The 26,097-nt window shown below is 36.7% G+C and overlaps 1 protein-coding gene across 1 annotated transcript in view; it reads left to right on the top strand.

Moving 5' to 3' along the window:
* The first annotated feature begins 560 nt into the window (after nucleotides 1-560).
* COG8 (component of oligomeric golgi complex 8) overlaps nucleotides 561-26,097 on the top strand; it is a 59,029-nt gene continuing 33,492 nt past the window's right edge. Inside the window, exons 1-2 of the mRNA XM_044081785.1 lie at nucleotides 561-1,041; nucleotides 13,624-13,831. Coding sequence (XP_043937720.1) covers nucleotides 713-1,041; nucleotides 13,624-13,831 — 537 coding nt within the window. The 5' untranslated portion in view covers nucleotides 561-712. The remainder of the gene's footprint in view (nucleotides 1,042-13,623; nucleotides 13,832-26,097) is intronic.

The following is a 26,097-nucleotide window of genomic DNA, read 5'->3' as shown; positions in this document are numbered from 1 at the left end:
GTACCCTTCAAGAAAGGTAACCTAAACTTTATTACAGGCTCCAGCAACTTTCTAAATTTATACGAACAATATTTAAAAGCTGCTCGTTATTTTGGCTTTACCCAGAATTCTTCTGTTAAGAGGTTGAGAGATATTCCTCCAGTGTCCAGACTGGTGAAAAAAACAGATTAACAAGGGTAAAAGACATACGAATAGGGTTACCACCTGTCCCACTTTGCGCATTGGCAGATGGGTCCTGCAAAAAAAAAAAAAATAAGGAAATTGGCAAATGTCCTGAGATTTTAGGGCAAAATTATTTCCTATATTTTATGCTACAGTTGCATAAAACAGTTATTCTGTATCTGAAACACCTAAATGTTATAAGAAACAGAATAAGCAACTAAAATGCTATAAGAATCCGCTTTTATTTAGGCGAAAAATGGAAGTTTTGTCCTTTGTACTGGCCGTGGGTATGTTTTGGCCTGCAAAATTTGATGTGTGTTTCACAATTGTCGCACTTTGGGCACTTGAAAAAGTGGCAACCTTACATACGAATACTAATAGTACAAAAATATTCCCAAACGTTGCCAGCTTGCCTCGCGCAGCTTTCTTTATCAGTAGTCAAATAACGTTTGTTGTTATGTAGTGACATAGCGGCGTCACCAGTAAGTCACTGACAGAGTGTACCCGGAACAATAAATCTGTACATTAAGCAAAGTTTGACCTCCCCAAAATGGCGACCATGGACGTGGAAGATGAAAGTATCTTGGCATCTATATTTCGAGATAGTTTCCCAGAGAAATGGCGTGAGAATTCTGATTTCACTGCGTATTTGTCAGAGTTGAGTTCCTATGGCATTGACAAATTGAACCGCGAACCGGAGCGCTTGGCAGAGGAAAGATCCGCAATCCTACAGCAAACCAGGCAGCTGGCATTCACTAACTACAAAACTTTCATCCGCACTGCTGAATGCACAGAACGGGTGTACGGAGATTTTGGACGAGTGGAAAGCAGTGTGTCTAACCTCCTTAATAAGCTTCCCACATTCCAGGAACGATGCAGGTGGGCGATGAATATGAAAGCGGACTAGATTATAAATTGTTCACTTTAAATTATTTTTGGTTTGGCAAATTTACTTTCTTTCTGATACCGTTCTATACCTGCAGCTCCTGGTCCATTTTTTTTGTATTTTTTTTACTCATGGTACCCAGCTTTAAATAACGTACCAACGCTCTGCTTTTCCGTGTTAGATATTTCTCAGCTCATTTTATTTCAAACTAGGGCAAAACATTTTGCTTTCAGATTACATGTAAAGCACTGGTGCTAGTCAGTGGCAAATTGCCACTGGCAATGGGATACTAAAGGAAGTGAGGTGGTATTTTTATTTTATTGCAGTACCATTTTGTGTTTGCAGTCTTTTGTATTCTGCAAATGAAGCAAGTGATTGTGCTAAAATTATATTCTTACACCCCTACTTCAGTCTGTGTACATACAGGTTTATGCATTGTTCTCTTTTATATACTTTTCAATAAGGTAAAACAGGCCATCAACAAGACTTGACAGTGATGAGATAGATCAAAATTTCTGACTATAACACTGCTTTTATGAGGATGGCTGATTGTTATCATGCCAAGAACTACGTTTAAAAAATATTACAGGAACACAGGAAATGTTCATAAGTTGTTACAAGGCTAACTGCCACTAGGGCCCTTACAAGCCTAGCCATGCATCCCAAACTGTTTGGGTCCCGAGTGTCTTGGGAGTCTGGGGGGGATGCAGGTTTTTAAGGAGGTAACTAAGGATTTGTAGGGAGGGGTTTTAGGATAATACTTTTCTTATTGACTGCTTCTATCCATATGGGATATGGGGGCCAGATTGAGGGTAAATTTACCATTTTACATCCAACTGTCAAGGTTTCATTTGAATAGGATCATGTGGTGTAACTTCTTGAAAATTGTATTTCAGCTGAACTTTCTAGAACTTCTACCACATGATGTTCTAGTCAGTTTGCATAGCTCGTTACTGTCATAAGTGTATGTCTATACGCATCCATCCACAGCCCGTTTTCCCATGTTTGTACATGGGTACTGGGTGTCACTTCAGCAGTGATAATCATCTAGAGCCAAGGTTTACACCACTAGGGTGGGCTAGCCTATATCACCAACAGATTTTTTAAAAGGTTTTAAAAATGCATTGCTATTGCAGCATGCAGTGCATTACAGTACTTGCATAAAACTGACCTTAAAATTATAATGCCAGTCATTGACTAATTACATAAAATATGAAATTCTAGTTACTTTTCTGATAGCACGAGTGACACTGCATCAGGTTTTACCTGTATGTAATATTGTCTTGACAAGTTTACTGAGCCAGTGATTAAATCGTAGTGACGCAAGTGTTTGTGCAATGGTTCTGCATATTATCCCAGATATCCGAAACAGTGTGTTTTCATTTTATGCAAATACATTCTTTGCCTTCACTTTGTAAATTCATTTTACCATGCCTGCTTCTCGCAAGCCACACAACCCAAGATAATAAGTATTTAATTTAGTTAAGTGCTCCTGTTTGAAAAATAAAATCTGCATTTTTCCTTGTACTAAATATCAGTCATTTTCATTCCCTGGTCCTCCTGAGCAGAATAGGTAATTCGTGTACAATATGGCTTTCTTTTCAGAGGTACTGAACCTTAGATAAGTGTGTGTTTGTTTTTTTCTGACAAAATACACCCTGGACCTGTGCCTTTAAGTTCCAAATTCTGCCCATTCATTCTCAGAATTTTTTTTTAACGGTAGTCATACGTTTCTTTCTTAATGCTTCAGACATTTTTTTTCTCAGATATCACTATATGAAGTCATTTCATTTCAAAACTTTCCATCAGCTGTTGATTATTGTACTTCATTTCAACAATATCCAAAGTCTGAATGCAGTTGTCTTTGCTTTTGCACATTATAGGAAGTGCCTCTCTTTTTAGGTAGGCTATACAAGCATTATTATTATATGTAAGGTAACTCATCCTGTCCTATTTATAGTGCCAACTCTACTGCAAACTTGAATTAAAGGTTAAATGAGCATGCTGTTCTCCATTTTGGATTGTTATTCTGATATGGTTCTCCTTTTATATCCATTACATTTACATCACATATTGCCTCTCATTTTTTGCTTTTTTGACTCTTGGGTTTTGAACACTGGTTCTTTTAATCATTTAATTATTTTATCTGCACATTCACAGTTTCTTATAAGGTCGGGTCTATTTCTCTTGTTGCTGTTGCCTCTCATTTTTTGCTTTTTTGACTCGGGGTTTTGAACACGGGTTCTTTTAATCATTTAATTATTTTATCTGCACATTCACAGTTTCTTATAAGGTCGGGTCTGTTTCTCTTGTTTCATAATTTCTGATAGCTCACATTATTTTGACTGTTGGATAATCATGCCAATTACTGTACCTTTTTAGATATTTCAGGTGATGATCTCTCATTGTAAGATGAACTAAGTGGATCCAGATATCTAGTTTTCAGACATTTTCTTGTGTAATGAAAGGAATCCTGTTGGTTGCAACTGAGACATATTGCCACTGGGAATCTTTTAAGAGTAGATATAGATCTTCAGTTATGAAAGTATATTTCTTTAGTGTTGACAGGTGCTGCCCCTGTCTTACATCATGTCATGTAAAGATAAACAAACAACATGGGAATGTTGTCTAACCTTTTTGAGATCTATATGCCAGTTGAATTTTCTGGAACTTCTCTGTATGACATGACATGCAAATCACTGTAACACGTTCATTAGTCTTAAAGCTCAATACCTATATATAACAGATGGGAATAATTGTACTGCAGCCATTGTACCCTGTATCCCCACTCCCTTGTTTACTGCAACTCTGAAGTCACACCACGTTCAACATGAATGCAACATTTATTTTCTCTGTCCTAAAACTTGTCATCCTTTATTTGCGAATACAACAGCATGGAATGTTCTTCTGACAGAATGGCTACAGTTAAATGTGGAACAAGGGATGCTGATACTATAAAGTCTTCTCTGCATCTTGAGATACACCACGTAATGTGCCTCCCACTTTATGGTTAACTCGCACACAATGCTATATCCTACATTCTTTTTTAAAGTAAGATACTTCTAAAGACACTGCAAAATATAAGAGTACTTTGAGTTGATTTTACTGTGCAGTTTAGTTGACAATTACAGTATTAACTATAACCCAGCATGAGTGATATAGTGAATGAAACTTAGAATGATAAATTTCAAAACCTTGTTCCGATGAAGTTCATCCTTCTGTTTTGCTAGCAACTTCAAAATTAATGATAGAAATAACATACACAGTCATTACATTTCTCTCTCTGTTTTTGATGTTTTTTTTGTATGTTGATGCTGCAGTTTTTTTCTGCTAGATTTTGTGTCTCAAACTCTTCTTTTTTTAATGGCTTCAGCTAGATTTTCAGTGACTCCAGCTTTGTCTAGGACTTCAACTTCAGGATGTGGAACCTGATTTTGGGCAATCTCATCTTATTCTTTTTTTTCCATTATCTGGATTCTTTCTTTCATTGTGTACTTTGTCAACCAGGTAATTGGACTAGTCACCCAACTTTTATCAGCCATGATCTGGACTTGAGAGCAACAGAGCATGTTACAGTTCAACAAAGAGTACAGAAACATTATCATTAGAGTTTATTTGGAGCCAAATGATAGTTGCACAAAAGTTTCTTATAGTTAGCTAAACTGGTTGCTGCTGGAAGTGAACAGAGCATATATACAACAAATTATACAGGCATTATGAAAGTGTACAACTAACCAGAATTGACATGCAGGACTTGCTATTTGTTTGTTAGGTAGTTGTATTTAACTGATTGCTAAACTGGTTGCTTTCCTACAGTTTAAATCTTGGTGTAGCTGATCATTAGACATTTCTTCTTTCATGATTTCCCCATGCAGAGTCTTTCTGCTGTATTAAAGCATTAATGTCATTAGGCAGCAATGGGCATTTGTGTCCTCTTAGTCTTCTGCATGTTAGAAGAAAAAGAGTATATTTTGTTTGCAGATAGTTGATAAAGTATCAAAGACCAGCATCAGATCTGTTTGATTATAGAGAGATATTTAGTGTTCAAAAGCAGTACATGAAATCTTGATTCTTTGCTGTCTAGAATTTGATGCATCAAAGCCAGTTTGGGAGTTGATATTTGTATTAAAGGGCCATGTAGATATTACTGGACATTGATCACTGAGGCTATTGGGAAGTATTCCTATTTTTAGACCATGGTGTTTTTTAGGGGAAAAAAAGCACCGGAGTCTGCTTGGGGTATAAAAATACCCATTCAAATACTTCCAAGCAGAAATCCTAAATCTCCTAGACTTTGTTGCATATTTGGGAGCCATACATATGTCTTCCCATTGTTTATTTGTGAATTGTATATCCAGTCTCTCTTCCAAATCCTTTCTAACCTCGTCTGATTGATTCCTATAGTTGTCATGCAATGTTTTATATGCCCCATATGTGCATTAATTATCCATTTTTAACAGCAGCATCTGTAGAGATTTTACTAAAAACTGTAACAGTGCTGATCTTTAACTTAGGATCCCCTATACCTTTTTGTTTGCCTATACTCGGTCATTGATAGGGAAGGAAATCTCTAGCCTGCAGTCCAAATGTATTCTTGGACTCTTCCCAATCTGTTACTTTCCCTGTCTAATTATTTGCTCCCAATACTCTGGTTCCTTTGCCAGTTTTCTCCAGTAAATTCTACCCCCTCTTACCTATTTTCTGTACCCCTAATTGCAGTCGTTCTATCAGCAGAATCTCCTTTCTGCATTCCCGTGTTGGTTTAGTTCTTAGAGTACTTTGTTACTTTACATAATCTGTATGGTTATTGTTATTCTCCTTAAAGATCTACACCCAAAAAAGAGCTCTCCTTATTTCTTGAGTTTCTCCACTGTTTCGTCATCATCCCTTTCCACTTTGAATTGTAGCATTCTGCTTGTGCAAAAAATATATATATATATATATATATATATATATATATATATATATATATATATGTGTGTGTGTGTGTGTGTGTAAAATGTGTGCGTATGTTGTCTGTGTGTAATATATATTAATGTATATATATGTGTGTTTAAAAAAAATATCTATATAGGAGTCAACTATGTAACTCTGAAGTATCCCTTCAGATTAAGCAATCCTAACTCACCTTGTTCTGTTGCAAGGATAATTTTATCACACTTGCTAGAATGGGAAGACGCCAAAAATTTATTTGGACTGTAGGTTAGAAAATTGCCTTTCCTATCAGGAATTTATATCAGAGTATAGGCAAAGAGAAAGAAATAGGGGAGTTCTAAATGAAAGACCAACACTGGCAGAGTTTTTAGTAGAATTTAGAACAGAAGCTGCCATTAAATAAAGGAATAATTAATGGGGCATATCAAATATTGCATGATATCTATAAAAATCAATCAGAGGAGGTTAGAAAGGATTGGGAAGAGAGAATGGATAAGCAATTCACAAAGGAACAATGGGAGGACATATTTCCCAAATATGCAACAAAATCTAGAAGGTTTAGGATTTTTGCTTGGAAATGTTTACATAGATATTTTAGACTCCAGAGAATTTTTCCTCATGCAGACAACAAATGTTGGAGGTGTGAAGGGGAAGAAAAAGGTAATTGGAAACATATTTTCTGGGAGTGCAGTAGTTGGCAGACTTTAAGGATAGACTTTAAGGGTTCCCTGTGGGATGCACTATCAGAGATGCCAGGTGGGTAGATTGGTCTGACGAGGGAGATGATTTTTCTGAGCTATGATACAGAATCGGAATTGCCTAGACGTGGTTAGGCCTTACTGTGTTTAATAATGGTGGCTGTCAGAAAAGCAATTACTAGAAAATAGAAATCAAAATGTAAACCAACTCTGCTGGAAGTAGCGAATATAGTAACAGAGATAAAAAAATTGGAACTGAGATCTTTAGAAAAGGGTAGGAGCAAACAACATAGGAAAAAATGGGAATTGTGGGAACAATGTATACAAGGGAGGAATGAGGTCTTAAAGTTGGCAGGACTTAAATGAGCAGTATAATGTTTGAGTGAGAAAGATTGGGTAGATTATAAGTGATGTATAATGTTTGCAACTCTGAGTGTGTCAGTATGGTTTGTGATTTAAAGTGCTTGCAACTAGGATTGTGTTGGTGTAGTTTTTCTTCTTGCATGTAAATGTATGATTGCCTGTGTAGTAAGTGATGGTTTAAGAAAGATGTTTCTTGCTTCAAAAAAAAGGTAGGGATTGAATAATTTATGCAATATTGCTTAGGTTATATAATGTATAGCACTATATGTGATGTATAATGCTTATGTTCTTGCAATTTGATTGCTTTTGTGTAAATATGCCTATGCCACAAGTGATAATTACATAACGCTGTTTGGGGGGGAGGGGTGACTTATCACACTTGACTCTTGCTGTTTTCTCTTCCCAGATGAAATCCTTCAACTCTTTAATAATCATTGTCCACAACTTCTCTTCCTCTGATTGATGAAAAAAATGATGCCTGACCTGTAGATAAAACTTAAGGGACTAAAACATTTTCAATGGTAGTATCTTGCTATCCATATCCAAAAATAAGAGCTTTCAGTTTGCCAGCCTTTGTATTATCTTTAGTCTCTTCCCATGTATTAACTGCCATAACATAATCCATTTTAATCCATACTTCTAAGTGCTTAATTTTATCATGTCTTCATAAATGTGGGTATTGCTGAACCAATTCATGTGTGGGTTCATAATTTATAGCTTTGGCCTTTGTTTTACCTTCATTAATTTTATATCCTGTGAAGACTTCAAAACTGTCTCAAAATGTTCCACAACACGTGAGATGTACTTTTCTGTTTTTTTCAGATACAAAATAATTTCTGCAAATAAAGGCAGCTTTTCTTGATTACCATACCAATTATATCCGTGAATTTCTGAGTCCCTTGTTTTCTTTGCTCTAAATATAATAGAAATAACAAGGGGGAAAGAGGACCTTGTTCCTCTGTTCAAATCAAACTTGTCAGAGAGTTCATTTTTAATGTCTGAACTCTAAATAATTAATGTGCAACTTTATACTTTATTAATTGAATATTATACATTTTTGTTACTAATTTCAAATTTTTTATTTTTTTCCTTTTGTTTAGGTCAGTTGTACATAGTGTATATAAAGGTTTATAGTACTTGTTTCATTGATGATTATATTGTTAAACATTATATTATTTGGAAAATAAAAAAGATATTTGAGAAAAAAAAACTTGTCAGAGAGGAGCCCTGTCACTTTAAATTTTGCCTCCCGTCCCTCGTATATCCTCCTAATTAAACTTATTGTATCAAGGAAGGCAAATGCTTACATTGTTTTTACATACTTTCACAAGTTAATGTTATGAAATGTTTGTCTCCCCTCCACAAAACCACATTGATCCATAACTTTTCAGTTTTGGCAACATATTTGCCATTCTTTTAGCTATAATTAAGTTCTAGTATAACAGCATCCACGAATTCTGCACCAGCACTTCCAAGGCACTCCACAGGTCACAAAGTTCAACAAAGTTTATTACATAAAATAAAAGTTAAGCGCTTTCATCTTACATCCAAGACTTCTTCAGAACAATGATTCATACATAAATTGATCATTTTATAATCCCATCTCTCATCACATGGTTTGAATCCCACAAGCCCAAATGCTTATTTAAAGTGCTAGTGCTACATTTTATTCATTCCCTTTCATACTAAATTCCATTTACATGCTGATACTTTTTTAAAAAAACATTTGTTGTATAAAAATTTTTTATATAAAAAGACTTATGTAAAAAACCACTCTAATAAAATGATACAGCTACTCTGTACTTTTTTACACATATTCTAAAAAATTGTAACCTCATGTGTATAGTATATATTTTATTTTATTTTATAGCAGGGGCTTAACCGATATATATTCATTTATTCCAGGATAAACAGATGCATTGAGCAGTATCTGCCACCTGGTTTCTTTTTCCCCTACTGTTTTTTTAATATCCCCTCCCCTCCTATTAGGTTTAATTATTTCTAAGATACCAAAATGAAAAGTGTCACATTTTTCATTCTCCTTGATGTGTTTCCATAAAGCATTTTTATCATCATGTTTCTTAATACAATACAGATGATCGTATATTCTGTTTCGTAGGCATCTGATAGTCTTGCCTACATAGAAACATGCGCACTGTGTGCATTTAGCTAAATATATTAGGTACTTTGATCTACAATTCCCTTCTTTAAACCTTATTACTGTATTGTTGTAATTCTCTAACCTAATACTAGGACTGTTCACTATGTATTGACATTGTGAACATGTTCCACATCTTCTGGTACCCAGAATGTCCCTTGATGTACTTATGATATTAATTTTCTTTTCTAACAGATTTTTAATATTATTTCCATTCTTATGTACATAGGTGGGTCCTTCCCCCACAACTTTATATACTGTTTCATCTGCCCTGAATATGTTCCAATTTTTTCTTATTATATTTTTAATTGTCTCACATTCAGGTGCATATCTTAAAATACATGCTTTACTGTATTTATTAATATCTTTTCTGTTGTCAGTACAATTGTCAGCATCTTCAATTGTGATACCCAACAAAGGTCTGTACCTAGTTTTACTTAATTTCTTTACATACTGTATAGTATCAAGTATCATGCTCCATGGATACCCCCGATCTAAGAAAAAATGTCCTGTTTTCATTAGTTCCCTATCCAAATCTATGGGGTCCGATGTCATCCGAGCCACTCGAATGCATTGTCCCTTTATTATATTCCTCTTCTGCTTATAAGGATGATTGCTCGAGAAGTGTAAGTATGAGTTGCTAAAGGTAGCCTTCCTAAAAATATTGGACTTAAATTTCCCCTCTTTGATAGTTATAAGGGTGTCAAGGTAGGGAATGCATTCTTTCTCAATGTTGAATGTAAATTATCGTTTGGAAGGTAGTCTGTGTGAATTAGAGGAATTTAGGGTATATCTTAATTCCTGTAGGATAGCATAGGCTGGAGATTTGATTAAGTGCGACGCATTTACTCTTCTATACCTACATCTTAGCATCAGGCTTTAATTGTGTGTGTCTGTTTCGAGGTGATGTCTTGGACACTGCATAGTTTTATGCATTGTTGTATTTGTTTCACGCTCTGACTCTGTGTTTTGCTGTCACACTCTTTTGAGATATTGTCTGTATCATACACACTTCCATTAACTGTATGCTGGTTATTTCATTTGCTCTACTTACATCCAGTCCTTTTGTCAAGTGTCATCTCTGATTCCGTTAAACAGTCTATCCCTTGCTTAGGCATTTTTAACGCCAGACACTTCTATTACTGAATAATGAGTCATACAACTTGCCAACTTCAGTTTTTCAGTGTTCTGCTCTGCTTAATTCAGTCGCATAGGCATCTGTAGTTTCCTGAGCCCACTAATTTCTTGTGAAAAAGTAAATGTCTGAAAAACTGTAACCAGCACTGTGTCCTGCATAGCATTCAGTGAGCTGATGTGAACTGTTCTTAGGCAGGGTTTACAACTTCAATTTCTAGGGGTGTTTCTTAAAAATTATATTTTTATGATATATTTGGACACTATAACCCCAGGATTACATTGAATATGTTCGTGGAACTGCTGTATTTTCTGGGTCTTGCCTGATTTGTTGTGTTACTGTAGTTTGTAGAAACTAGATTGCATTTTGCAGTAAGATTATTTAATCTGAATGCAGTAAGATTATTTAAAAAGAGGTACTGTAATTAGGTCTGCATCTTAACTTCATGCAGTACCTTTGGCTGCTAATTAGCCAGATGCAGTTGTTTTATTTCAACGTCAGATATTCATAGAGAAGTGCTTTGTCTGAGCTGCTTAGTCATGTGACCCTTAAGTTTTGTTTTCCATCGTAAGTGGCAAGCATCAAAACTTATAAAGTTGCAGCTGCTTGAGGAAGACATCCTATAGCAAGTAGTCTTACTCCGATGTTTGACTTTACCCATTTCCTCTTCATTCTGACTGATTCTATAAGTTAGTCTTTTCCAGAATTATATTTGAATTTTATCCAAGTCTAATGTCCATCACCAATTCGTCTATCCTCCAAAATGGAACTTTTACTTATTGGCTTTCTAAGAATTTAAACACCAACCCTGGGATTCAATTAACTCCATGTAGGCTCCATGTGAAACATTCACGGACTTTACATGTCTGCGCTGCAAGCGGTAGAGCGAAATACATTATTAATTACGAGTGGTGCGTCTAAGCTAGGTGTCATGGCTGGCAACAGTGTTGCTGTCCAGGAAACTGTGTAAGTGAACACGGATATCAATTCTGTGTAAAGCAGAGCAGTGGTCCCTAGATTTGCGCGGAATGCCAAGTGATTACCAGGACTTCAAAGATAGCTGTCACTCTGTTAATGCAACACATCTGCATAAAGGCCAACATAATGAGGGGACAAATAACCAGAAATAGGGTCATATTTGACATACCCGCGGTGGTGGTGCTGTGGTAGCGTTGTCGCCTCACAGTAAGACGCTGTCCGGGTCGATTCTCAGGTAGAGCGTCTTCTGCGTGGAGACACGCATGAATGGGCGTACCTTCGTTGAAGGTTGTGCGTCAGGGTTGGTAACTCAGCACATAAAAATCAACTACCAATCATTAGCGGACCGGAGTTCCACTGTGGCGACCCCTATCTGGGAAAAGCCGAAAGACACAAAAGGGTCATATTTGACATGGATATCGCACAGTAATGTGTTAGAATGAAACTCTCTCAACCTCTTAGAGCAAGAAATCTGGACAAAGCCATAAATAACTGGAGGGGGGGGACAAAGGCCCAAAACTAGGGACTGGTTTTTAATCTCGGTCTTTCAAAACTTAAAAAGCTGAAAGAATAATAGGTTGTACGGTACCATGAACTTTCTGAAGAGCATGAAGTTTGAAACTCAAATGTCTGTCATCAGTGTGTGACTTCACTCTGCAATGACATCCCAATAATGTGCCAGGAAACCAATATGTTATGAGGAAAAGATCAAAAATGAGATAAAAAGTGGACATTCTGCACAAATCCGGACAGTGCGACCTCAAGTGTATATTATATTGACTCACATCAGTCCTGAGATCATCCAGTAATATGGCAGCCACAAATTTGATAAGAAAAACATCTGGGCATCTTTGGACTATCTGGAAAGTTCAGAGGTATGAATGTAAAGTATATGGTCCAAACACAGTACAGGACAGTATAGAGTATTGTGATATTCCATTCCTGGCATTCTGTACTGAAGCTGTATAAATGATCTGTATTGGGACATTTACTGTCATGTAAAATGAACACTCAAGGGAAGTATGTATATTGAATAGGGACACACATGATTTGTAGGAATGAACACAGGGAAAGAAGACACGTGAAACTGCCTAATGTATAGTAGAGGAGGCCATGTCAATGGAAAGTGGTTGTAGCAGCAACACCAATTGCATAGCTGTATGATACAGTAGGGACTGTACAGTTAAAATGTGTTCTATGTGATGGTCACACAACATGACAATGGGGAGGATATCTGTGTGAGATATGCATCCATACTTGAATAATGCAGAGGACATTTATCAGGGATCTGACATATAGTTTGGGTAGGGTACATATCGTGAAGCTGTGCAGACTGATATGCCTGAATATGAGTGCACTCTCAGAAGTGGTCTCCAGCAAGGTGGGCAGGGTAAAGGTTCTTGCAAAACATTACAAGAACCAGCCACAAATGTGAGGTCTGCAACAGTGAATCTTTCCAAAAGTTTCTATTTATGGTACCTTACTAACTTGGTTGTGTTATCTATATGATTAATGTCCATTCACTTGAATATACCTTCCTACCTTCCCCCCCATGGTAGTGTAAATCGTACCCTCCCAAGAGAGCTGGAGGAATTTCCCTTAGGCCTATACATATGTAGTGCTCTGCGCTGTAGTTGTAATGGGGCAAATTTAATCTGGAAAGAGAAAGGGAGGTGTGGAGCATTATGTGAGTGATGGGGAGATGTTTCAACCTGTGATAGTCTCAAACGTGCTGAGCAACTGCTTCCTGCAGCTACCAATCCTGTTTTTCAAGTGAACCAACTTGGTTTGTGAAGATAAAACATTATGGAAAGTACATAAATTACATTTATTGGCAGTGTGTACATTTTTTACCATTTTTATATGAAACTGATTTGTATGCAACAGTTCAATGTCCAAACGTGTTTATTTCATTTTGTAATTAGTTTCTTAAATTGTGAAGTTGACTGAGTTATGGCACTGAACCATAAGAAAATACATTTCTTTGAAACTTCTTACAAGTATATGTAATATTTATTTATTATTTCTATCACATTTTTTTAGTCTGCATTCAGAAGGTGTATGAGTCATCTCCCTTTCTGAGAAGTTCAAAAGTTTTTCAGGATGGAATTGTACCAAGTGTGTATTGGAGTACTTGATATAAAATATTGACTCCTCTGTCTTTGATAAAATATTGTTTAACTGCACTTTTGGTTGAGTTGTAGGCCTGGTTAAAATGATAAATTTGTGTTCAAGGGTTCATTTGGTGTGGCAACTGTTTTGTGTGTAATGTTAACAATTTAAAGTGTGATGTCCTGTATTTGTGTAGGCACTTTGTAAAGGAGGCAGAGAGGATTGCAGTAAGCCGCCGAATGAATAGTCTGACTTTAAATCGACACACTGAGATTTTGGAGATCTTGGAGATCCCCCAGCTCATGGACACATGTGTAAGGAATGCATATTATGAGGAAGCACTGGAGCTTGCAGCCTTTGTCAAAAGGCTAGAGAAGAAACATTCAAATATTCCTGTTATCCAGGTATTTTTTCTCAATTGTTAAAATGTTTTTATGTTGTAGTCTTAAACTGTTTAACACAAAAGTAAATTAATGGGTAATACAAATTGTTAGATTTATTTTATTGTTAAATATTACTTCAGCACAAATGTACTTTGATGTCATTAGATATATGCTTTACCGTTTTTATGGTTTTGTAGCAAAAAGTAACAAAAATTAATCGCAACTTATGCTTAAAGATGGCCACAAATACTAGCCTTTAGAATGTTTGTGGGTATTTATGTTGACGTGAAAGATTCACTATATGGACATTGGCCAGGGACATTTCAGTGCATGTCTTTGTTCACTTTTATCATTGACTATCAGCTGAAATATATAAATAAAAGCGTGGAGCTAGTATTTATCCACAAAAATCAAAGGTGGGGCTAGCATTTATGCACAGTCAGCTACTACCATCAGAATTGTGCTTAGGATCATCATAAAGTACACACACTGCCATTTCTTGGACATTTTCTTCTCTCTCAGCTAGCTGCAGAGTGTAACTTCCCTTAGGCATCCATTAGTGATGTAGCGGATGATAAGAGAGCAGGACAGGGGTCCAGGGAAGTAAATAGTGTGGGAAGAAATAGCCAGGGAATTGTTATGGCTAGGCTGGTATAGGCCCTAGGGCCGATAGCCTAGTACTAACCTATGAACCTATGAAGACTTTCTTGTGCTTGCTGTCTTCTTTCAAATCTGCCTGTCATTCTAACAAATTTGTCACTTGGCCTTGCAACTCTGGAGGAAGTGCAGAAGTATAAATTTGACACAGGTGTAGAGAATTGATTGTGACCACAAGCTAAATTGTTGGGCTGGATATTAGTGTCAGTGGAAATCCTGTTTTCTGCAGAGATTAAACTGCCACTATAATATGGTTTAGGATTGCTTAATACAGGAAACTTTGCTGCTTACCAAGTGGATTCATGTACCAAACCATACAAGTATTTGCATAATTATAGGGGAGGGGGTACTTCACTAAAGAGGCTAGGGCTTTTTTATTTCTGGTAATCTTGAGGAAGAACATGTGGCTGCAAGTGAATCATCAATATCTTCTAACATCATTTTTTTACTAAAAAAAAGAAGAAAAAAATCTTTTTCCCCCTCATCTTCAAGAGACATCAGTTAAGAATATTTGCATTTCATCTTCCCTTACCAAACTGTATCAAGATTTTGTCATAATATTAACTGGGAAAAGCTGTGGTTATGAAGTAAAAATGGCATTTTAAAGCGGATCTAATTTACTATTCAGTGCTCATTCCTCCTAGAAATAAGTAAAATACGTCTCAGCAAAAATCAGGCCACTCATCTACCTCTTGTATGCCTGCCATATACAGAGCAAAAACACTTCACATTTATCACTTTGAACCACATTAGCAATAAAAATGTTTTAGTGATAAGTAACTATTTTGTCAGGCACACTGACTCCTCACTCACAAGAATGGACAACTAGGGTTACAGTGAGATGCCAGGATCTCTGATGATATAAGTGCCCTAAGGGCCTTGGCTCCTTGCACATATGACTACAACATGTAGATGTACATGTGGGAATGAACCATTTGAGAGGCAAAACCCTGAGGGATATGCAGAGAGACATAATAGAACTTTCTGTGCATGTTACAAATGTAGGTAAAACATTAGTCCTGAGTGGAATCCCTCCTTCACCTTGAGTGATGCCTAGATACAAAGAAAAGATAATTGGCTTCAGTAATTGGTTAAAAAGCTGGTGTCATTCAAAGGGGGAGCCATTATGTGTCAATATGGTATGAGAAGCTAGACAGTCCAGCTGGCTTCACTAAGGATGACCTGCACCTCTCATTTCAAGGCCTCTGAATACTGGCCAAAGCCTTTGCTGCAGAGTCTTTTCTTGGCAGAATCCAGTTAATGGATATTCCAGTGTAACTAACATATCAGTCACAAAGTTAGATCCCATCGAAGTGGCTCTCCTCAATGTCAAAAGTCTAAGTAGTAAATTGCCTGATCTTGAGGCACTCCTACATTTGGAAAACATACATGTCCTCATATTTACTGAAACTTTGTTTAAATTGAAAACGATTACTCCCCTCTGTACCCTTGTTGTGCTTTTCGTACCTTGAAGCTCATTAGCAGCTGTGGTGAAGTCTTCATATTTGTCAGGGAACATATTACCTTCAGGCATAGCCTAAGGGACTCACAAACTAAACTCCTTGGACAACAGATCAGTCTAGGTGGGATTATCAATTAATAGCTTGTTACAGAACACCTTATTTTCCCATGATGACCATGTAGATCATTCTAAATGAGCTCCCGATTAGCAAAACCCCCTTTATTTTTGGTGACTTTAACCACACTTGAATAAACTGGGACACCTATACCTCCATCTGTCCAAAAATTCCTAGACTTAATAAACAAGCCTTGAGCAGTTGGTAATTAAACCTACTAGAGGGCACAGCATTCTTGACCTGATTCTTAGAAATATGGCCTCCTCTTGCAGTACTTTTAAGGTATTTCCTTCCCCAGTAGAGGCTGACAGTAAACTCTTGACCTTCTCCATTAAATTCTCAGGAGTTTCTACAGCAAACCTCACTGAATTTAATGGCCATGACATGCCAATATTATCTTATTCTGTGACAGAATGTCAAAATGCACTTAATGGTTGTACCTCCCCAACCATAATACAACAGCAAGCTTCACTAAGGGAATCTACTCCCATTTAAAGCTAGGAGTACCTGCCAGAAACTAGCATTATGAGAAATTCAAAAACAAACTACTCTGTTGGTTGTCCACCATAAATAAAGTGTACAACAAAAGAAAGTCCTTAAATTATTTAATAGATTATGAAAAGCTTGTCAAGGATAATCCCAAAAGAATTGCAAAAAAATGAATAACATTATCAGGTCTGGAGGCCATGAACTTAGGCTGGCCTCTGAAGCTGAAGATAATTTTAAATAATTTTTCAGCAGTACAAGAAAGCTAGGAAAATAACCTACATTACCCAAAACTTATTCATAATGATGCCTTATCTCCTGTTCTGATCCAGTAGACACTGGCACTAAATTTGTTTGCAAGGATATTGGCAACTTATTTTCTGAGATTTCTGTTCAAGGCCCAGTAATGTCAACATTCCTTACTCCCACAGTTATCTCTAAAGATCATCTACTGAAAATGCTAACCAAAACCAAAAATGTCCTCCATAGGACTTGACAGTATAGTAGTGTTAAATATGCCCCTGCAGACACACTTTCTTAAACTGTTTAGGTTTACCCACTAGTTTTGTCCCTTATAAGTGGAGTACTGCACTGGTGATGCTGCTCCATAAGGGTTGCCTTATAAGTAATGCAGACAAATACAAACCTATTAGCTCTACAAGTCTTATCTGCAAAGCCAAGGAACATATAACTCGCCTCATAAACTGTGATGTCAAGAATGCTATTAGACTTGACCCCAACAGTTTGGCTTTGTGAAGGTAGCTATTATCTGTTTAATCTGGTACCCTTTTTCAAAAGGGTTACAGAGGCTGTATATGGTGGCATGAAGTACATGCAGCATATCTTTACCTGGCCAAGGGCTGTGACACCATTCCCATGCTGGCATCATACAAAAATTAAATACTTTAAAAATTGAATCTTAAGTGGTAGGATGGATGGTAAACTGGCCAAAAGACAGAATCCAACCAGTAATGTCTCTCAAGAGCTCACTTCTGGGACCTCTCCTTTTTGGTATATACTTCTCATGTCTCCAGGGAAAGATCTGAGACCTCTGGTTAACAGAGTTTGCATACAGCTACAAACTGGGTGTAGTTAAGCCTTCTTTTGATGCACAAGCCCTCCAAAATGAACTGTCCGTAGTAAACTATTGGTGTACTAAAAATGGGCTTAGACTAAATGTGAAAAATGTTCTTTCTCACTTTTTGTAGGTAACCCCTCTCCCCTGATCATACTGTGAAGTGGCACACCTCTGCAAATCAAAAATGTGGTCAAGAACCTAGGTACTTGGGTTGATAGGTTACTCATGTGACCAGTAGTCGTCAGCAAGTCCTTTTGTTTACCCCAGCTAATTGCCAAAGGAACATCATCAAGGCCTAAAGAGGTAATTTGTCATTGTACTCAGCCCTAATCAAACCAGTAATAGAGAAGAGTGCCCCTTTTAGGTTGCATCTCGCTAAACAATAAGAAAGTTTCTAACCGAAAAGACCACAATCCTGAAGTCTCTGAGCTACCAAGAGAGAGTGAAAGATCTATTTCCTTTTTTTCTGTTTTTGATAGATGTTTGAGAGAAGATCTAGAGACCATATTGTCTTGGATCTTCTGTTTCTCCAAGTCCAATATCTCCACTGGTACTAGAACCAGCAGCCTAAATCTTCACCAGCAGATTAATAAAACACAGTGGAGGGGGACATATTTATAACCAAGCACCCGCCAAACCTCTGGAGTGAACTTCTTATACATGTTAAGCAATGCAATTCACTATCTTCCTTTTAAAGTAAACTATATGACTGTTTGATCACTCACAAATTTACTCTGGGACTGATTGATACAGCCCTCCTGGAGAAAGGAGGTGAGGCCTATGAAAGAGTACTGGCAAGCCATGGATTGTTATGAGAGACTGTGACCTTGGAATATGAATTTGTTAGTCAGCAAATAAGTCAGCTGCTTGTTTGCCAGTATTTTTAATATAGGTAAAAGGCAACATAGAAGGTGAAAAGAAGCCTCCGAAATGCAGTAAAACCAAAAGCAGTTATTATTTAAGTATGATAAAAATGTTAAGTGCTTTCGTCTACTTCTAACTTTCGTGGATCTCTTCAGAACCAGAAGTTCTAAACCAAAGTAGGTGCTATCTTATGCAACTAATCACTTGATCCATTGCCCAGACTTTATATGAATTTTACGTATAGAACAAGCTAGGGTACCGATGATGATTGTTATCCCAAAATTCATAAAGATGCCTTGAATCCACCTATGAGAGCCAATGTAGCCACAAAAAAATTCTAAGACTTAGCCTTTAGCTGTATACATCCATAGGAAGTTGAAGCCTTTTACAGGTGAATCCAAATATATACTGAAAGATCCATTGGATTTAAGGTGATTAATCCCAAACCTGAAAGTTGAAGGCAGTCATTTTTGTTTGTATAGATGTCATTGATCTTTATGGATGTATTCTCCTACTAAGTGGTTTGGATAGTTTTGCTGAAGCATTACTTTGTAATCCTACTGTATCTGCAGAAGAACTTAGAATCCTAATGAACTTTATGTATCTAGTTTTAGATAACATTTTTTTTTATTATTTGAAGGTGAATATTACAAGAAATTCAGGGAGTAGCAATGGATGCAGTATGTGCCTCTATCTATACCAGTACTGTTATGTGGGCATGGGAACAAAACAATTTGTTTAATTCATATTTTAAGAATTGTTGGCCCCGTTACACTCATTATTTGGACATTTTTATTTTATGGAATGAAAAACGGAGTAAACTAGAATATTTAGCATACGTTAATTCATCAACCTCGTACTTGAAATTTCTGCTAACTACCTTGATGTTACTGTTTATAAAGAGGAGGGCAAACTTAAGTCTAATATATACAGAAAGACCACTTTTTCAAATTCTTATTTAAAATTTTCAAGTTCTTACCCAGTGTTTCAGAAAAGGTTGATAGTGAAAGGACAATTTGTAAGAATCTCTAGGATGATTACTGAAGATTTGGTCTTTCGTTCTGAAAGTGAGCAACTATCTAAGATATTTTTGGATAGGGGATATCTGCAGAAATATGTGGAAAATGTTAGAGAGGAGGTTGCCTCATATAGGACTTCAAAGTTTAAATGTATTTTAGGCGAACCAGAACCACAAAGGGATTTATCACTTAAGACTTTACAAAAAGTTTAATAATTATCACCCACAAGGCTGGTAAAAACTTATCCCAATGTTTTGAGAAGTGGACCAAGAATTATTTATAAAAAGGGTATGAGTTTGAAGAACTGCTGTGAAAGACAACATTTTACAGGTCTTATACTTGTAAAAGGTGTGAGGAAATATAGGGATTATAAACAATGTCCACACATTCTTGAAGTTGGTGAAATGACTGGGTTCTTGTGGAGCTAAAATTCATCTAGCTAGCAGATATAATTGTGCAACCAAGGGAGTAGTCTACATCACCCAGTGCGACCCTTGTGGAGCATTTTATATAAGGAAAACTGAGAGGTCACTAAAAAGAATCTATGAGCATATTTACGATATGTATAAAATGAATTATAACAATGTGCTTCATAAACATGAAAGTGCATTGTGTGGACCACAAGAAGTTTCAGTTGGCAGTCCTAGAAAAAGTGCCAAAGGACTCGAGTGGAGGTCCTTGAGGAAACTATTCTTGAGGCAAGGGAGTTGATCTGGCAATTACGGTTAAACTCTGAAGACCCAGCAGGCTTGAATGAAAATGTATCAATAGTAAGCATTTTAAAGCTTAAAAGCTTATACTTCTAAGGTTCATTGCATATTAATACTGTTCTGGATTTGATTTTACAGATCTGGGGTAAAAGCATTGATTACAGAAAAAATCTTTTATAGTAGGAACACTGACTTTTTTGTTGTAATTGTTTAATTCTTTTAGAATATTGTTGTTTTTATAATTAATACAAAATATTTGTAAATTTGTTATATAAATAAACATTCATGGCTTCAGTTTAAGTAATTACGTGATAGTTTTACAACTGGTAGGGGTCAAGTGATTAGTTATATAAGGCAACACCTATTCTGGGTTAGACTTTCCTGTTCTGAAGATGTCCATGAAATTTAGAGATGGACAAAAGCACTTAACCTTTCTTATTGTACTTAAATAATAAATGCTGTTTGACTTTACTGAATTTTACTGCATTTTGGAGGCTTCTTTCAGCCTTCTATGCTACCTTTTGGTTTTATTGGTGTTTTTTCGCATGCTATCCTTCCTTGTTTGAAATGTTTTAATGTAGGCTCTAGTATTCCATTTCAGGAACATCACTGGCTTCAGTTTTCCAATATCGTCTTAAGACCTGTATACCATCATACAAAAACTACCAGTAGCTAGTCCATTCTTGACTTCTAGAACTTTAAGAAGACTACAGCATGGGTAGGCTGGAACTCTTCACTTACCACAGAAGAACCTGTTAATGCAAATCTAAAAAGGGACAGCAGCCCATGCCATTTTCATATTTTTTTGCCACAAGAAGCAAGTTCATCGTTCCTTTTTTAGACAACTTCAGGTGCATACTGTAAGTACTCAGTCAGAAGTCATGAAGTATGTTACAATTACTAACCTTAGACTATTTTATTTAGTATTTGTAAGTTTTTAAATATGGATTGTTATTTTCTGAGTCTGTGAGTTCTCAAGGTGATGAATTCCACCAAAAGATCAACACCTAGCAAAATGGCTGCACTCTGAGTAACAGATAATTTCAGCTCTCCTGGTGTGAAAACAGACACTCAGACAAATTCACTGGCTTTCTTTTCTTTTAGGGTAAATTTCAGTTACTAGCTAGTAAGTGCACTGCCTGCATGCCAGCAAAGAAGAAATTTGGAGAACTTGAAAGAAATTCAGCCACAAAAAGTGAGGAGAAAACACTGGCTGGGAAGAATTCTGCAGCTGTTCAACAAAAAGCAGTTCAAGCTCCAGTTTGGTGCAATACATGACTTCCAGTGATCTAGAGGAAAAAATAAGTCAAATGTGCTCAGTGGTGATTGAAATAAAAGAAACACTAAAGGAGTATATCAACTGAAATAAAAGGCTGGAAAAAATGGAAGACGTGTTTAAACAGATGTTCAGATGAGTTAATAAAACTGCAAAAATCAGAGGTCAAATGAGGAAATGACTGAGTACAAGACTGCTCAAGAAAAAAGGTTAGAGGTAGATGAGGCTCAATTACTAACAGTTACGATAGGAGGAGATGAGATAAAAATTGTGATATATAACCAATCTGCAGGAAAATCCCCAGGAAAAGATAGTATTCCTGTGGAAGTTTGGAAGCTAGAAGTTTGGAAGCTAGGAGGCAAAAGACTGATAAAGATCTGGAAGGTTTTAACTGTATTTGAAGAGGAGGAGAAGTACCTAAACAGGGTAAAGATCCATCGGATCCAGCTTCATACAGGTCCCCTTCAGTACTAAACCATGATTATAAAGTGTTTTGTCTATAATGGCTAAAAGAATGGGAAAGGTAATGCCAAAATTGATAGATATGGATCAGTGTGGTTTTGTGGAGGGGAGGCAAACATTTGATAACATTAACAGAACACTGATGATCCAGAGGCAAGAAGAATGTAAAAAAATACCACTGTTGTTGGTGGGTCTTGATGCAGAGAAAGCATTTGACAGAGTAAGTTGGGACTTCATGAGCAGGGCAATAGAAAGTAGTTGCTTTAAGGTTGGTTATTAGTATATATGAGAGATCGGAGGAGAATATATATGAGAGATTGGAGGAGAAATTAAAGTGGGTGGGGTCCTCTCTGATAATTTCTCCACTCCAAAAAGGAGGAATTCAAGTAGTAGTACCTGAAGGTGCTACGAAATCAAGGGATGACATTTGTAGTCCCACAGATCCTTCATCATAGATGCTTTAGATTGGGCCAAAGAGACCTATGCAGATTGCTTTTCAAGGTGCAAGCCACTTGGTTTACTCTGTGGCCAAAAGCATGCCACCCTAAAAGAAATTATGGCCTTCATTGCAGCACTAATATCTTGCAAGACTTTCTGGCAGTTACAAACCCTGAAGGTGATCATAAACTCATGGTAATGTGATAAAGAAGCAAGATGTGGTGCACGCTTTCTAACTGTGTAGACTAACAATGATAGCCTGGGTCTATTGCCTCTCACCTATGCCATGTCATCTTCAGTTATATTTAGCCATTCAGATTTTCATGTAATAGTAGACTGGCTGAGGAGGTCCAGTGCCACTGTTTACAAATGGAAACTGTATCATGCAGTCTTTCAGAACCTAATCACAAAGTAGGGGAAGCCAGATACAGATTTGTTTGCATCAAGGGAGAGCAACCAGCTAGAGGTTTTTGTTCCAGGCACCCATACAAGGAAGCATGTGCAGTAACATTACCCATTCCCTAAAAGGGAGTGTCTTCTCTACACCTTTCCAAGCATTCCTCTACTTCTCAGAGTACATTCCTCTACTTCTCAGAGTACTGTAGAAAGTGATAGTGGAATGGACAAGGCTCATAGCACCTCTATGGCCAAGGCAGCTATGGTTTTCCTGTAGTCCTGTAGTCCACATTACCAGAAAGGGACCTTTGCCCTGTTAACCCAAGAAGGGTCATTTACATCCCAGCTTGATGAGCTTGAACCTGGCAGCATGGTTGATTTCAATCTAATTCCCTTCAAGGTCAGTTTGTCAGACAAGGTGCTGTACATCCTACAAGAAGCAAGGAAGCCTAGCAGTAGAAAATAACACCTGGCCAAATGGAAAACCATCTTACTGTGGTGTAAACCTAGAGCATCCTTCATTAAGCCACACACCCAGAAGTCTTGAACTATTTAGCAAAGCTCTTTGGTAAAGCCTCGCCTATGTTCAGTTAAAGTGCATCTGTCTGAAATTACATCTTACCCCCCCCCCCCCAGTGGACCATCCTACACATAAAGCTGCCTAGAAAAAAAACTGTTCTTCCTGCTTAGAGCTTTCACATTTTGCTGGAAAAGTTAACTCTTCATCTTTTCACTCGAGTTCTTCAATAGCACTTAAGTTCTCGTCTTGGAAAAACTTATCTTTGGTGGCAGTTACCCTTGGTAGGAGGAGCTCTAAACTCAAAGCCTTATTGTGCAGCCACATGTAATTTTTCACAAAGACAAAGCAAGTCATAGAACTTTTTTGCGATAGTTTAATTGCGAATGATGATTTCATTTCTGTATAGTCGCATGTTTTGTGATCGCATTTCTGTGCGGCGATTACATAACATAACAGTTTACAGCATATCAGGAAATCTTGATTTATTCTTGGCAGTAGAATGTGTCACACTCAATAGATAAATAAAAAAGAAAGAAGAGAAGTTGACTTAGTACTTCGCTGGCATCCATACTTCGCTGGCATCCATACTGAGTGACACAAGAAGAATTTGCAAAGCTATTTCAGTGCCTAGTTCTTTTCAGGGAAGTAAAAAGGAGCTCATCTGAATAATAGCAAATGAAGCCCCACATTGATTAGTTACTGATTTAGGTGTTTTGAAGTCCCATCAATTGGGAACCCTTTCTGGGTGGCAGATGCTATTCTGATGTCATTAAGTGATGTGGCTGGTTTCAAGAGTGGTTTATTTTTAAGTAAGAATTATTTTCCATGAATGAGATGGTTTACTATAATTTCTATACAGTTATTGCTATCCTTCCCAATTTCTCTCTCTTCATCTGTTTGCTTTTGTCTCTCACCCCCATACCTTTCCAGACTTCTTCCCTTATTAGGGCCATTATTTATTTTCCCTGTCCAAGTGGTAGAGGGCCAAAGGAAAAAGAGTTGTGTTGCGAAAAATGCTGCAGTCTTATGTGGGTGCTCCTACAGCAGTCCTTTGTTAATTGGTAGGCATGATGCTATGTCGGTTCACAAAGCTCCAGTACTGCTTTGAGAATGTGCACAGTTGCAGTGCTGTGCACTGCTGAGTTGGATGTGCATACTAGAGTAACCCTGTGTATGGAACTTGGTTCTGGGCATTTTCTCACTAGTGAGTCTTGTGGAGGGTCTAAGCGTGCATCTTCCCCTAGGATGGATGAGTTAGCATCTGCCCTTTAATCTATACTGTCCTCCCAACTCTTTCAACATGAGCTAATGGTCAAATTCAGGTATTGTAGGCCATAGTAAGGGTTCTCTCTCTTTGCAGCAGAAAGCCAGCTTCAGATGTATTTATTTTGACTGCTGTTTATACTAAAACTGAGAGAAGTTAAAAATCTGACAATTAAGGATGATTTATAACCCAGTTCATTACATAAAGTATTAGTTCTAACTCTTAAGAATGGCTGTGAATATCCAGTCTGCATTGTGGTTCTGTATTTAAAAATATAGATGGGTCTGTTTCAGAGTTGTAGCATGTGGTCGTGTTTAAGAACTTTGCTTTAGCTCTTTGGGGGTGTGGTAAATTAATGCATTTGATTAAATAAAATGCCTTACTGTACATGAGGATAGATAACTTAGAAACTGAGGTTATGGGATGGCATTATTTAGATTTAGAGGACACATTTACCTTTTTGGAGCTCCCCTATGGAGCTCTTTGGCAAGGCTTCAATAGTGGATCACAGTTTAGATTATGGAAATTTAGATCACAAGTGTAAAGTACTTCAGCAAATGCCAAAAATGTAAAATAGGTGTGAATATGACTTTTTTATAGTTTGTTCCTCATCACCCACAAAGGTTTTAAGCTGTGGTATTTGGGCTGAGTAACATGCTCCGAGAATGTGATGCTGCCACAAACTCAACTCAAAACATATTGTGCTGGTAAAGTATTGATACTTGGAGCAACTGTTGACTTGTTTTAAAAGTGGAGAGACTGTTGTTCAAACATATAAAGACTGAAACATTTGATAAGCTTTTCTGTTTGGATGGCTGGATTTATCTCCCTTTGAGTGAGATCTACATGGATGGAATGATGTATACTGGTACTTTTTTATATAAAAGTAACTATTATTAGAGTTGTTTCAGTTTTGATTTATGTTTTATTACAGTGAAGTTGACAGTGTGGGCAATGTCTGCATTAAGAAAACTAATGATTTTTATTTGTCAGATGGCATTTTTAATGGCATCTTGTATCTGTTTTTTTTTTATACATGGCATGGAAGTTTATATTTTTCTTTATACCCTTTTAAGTGTGTGCGTATGATGAATATTTTGTTCTTGCAAAACATTATTAAAATCAAACAAAGTGGTCTTTCATTTACAAAAATATATTTTTGTATATAGTTCAGAGTAGAATGTGCTAAGTTTGCTTGATTAGTTTCTGTCTTATAAATACTCTCTAGACCTGCAAAGTAAGCCAGTTAATGGGACTGGGAACAACCACTTAACTGGAACTGTTTAGAATGAACTAACTTTTCTCTCATAAAATAAAACAATTTTCTTTCAAAGAAACATTTTGACTTCTGTTTATACAGCAATATATATAAAAAATAATTTACTGGGTGTTTTGTTATTCATTTGACTAAATTTGCTTTTGGTTGACATCTGTTAACTGTCTTAATATGATAAAAATTAATAATAGAATATTTATTTTTATATGTCTTGTTTTTCTTACAGCTGTTATCTTGCTAAAATGAAATTTGACTTTTGTATTC

The sequence above is a fragment of the Protopterus annectens genome, chromosome 8.part1 (genome assembly GCF_019279795.1).
Source record: "Protopterus annectens isolate FY-2018-M chromosome 8.part1, PAN1.0, whole genome shotgun sequence".
NCBI classification, from domain to species: Eukaryota; Metazoa; Chordata; order Ceratodontiformes; family Protopteridae; genus Protopterus; species Protopterus annectens.
The sequence above is the reverse complement of the archived record's forward strand: the minus strand, read 5'-3'. Positions and strand labels throughout refer to the sequence as shown.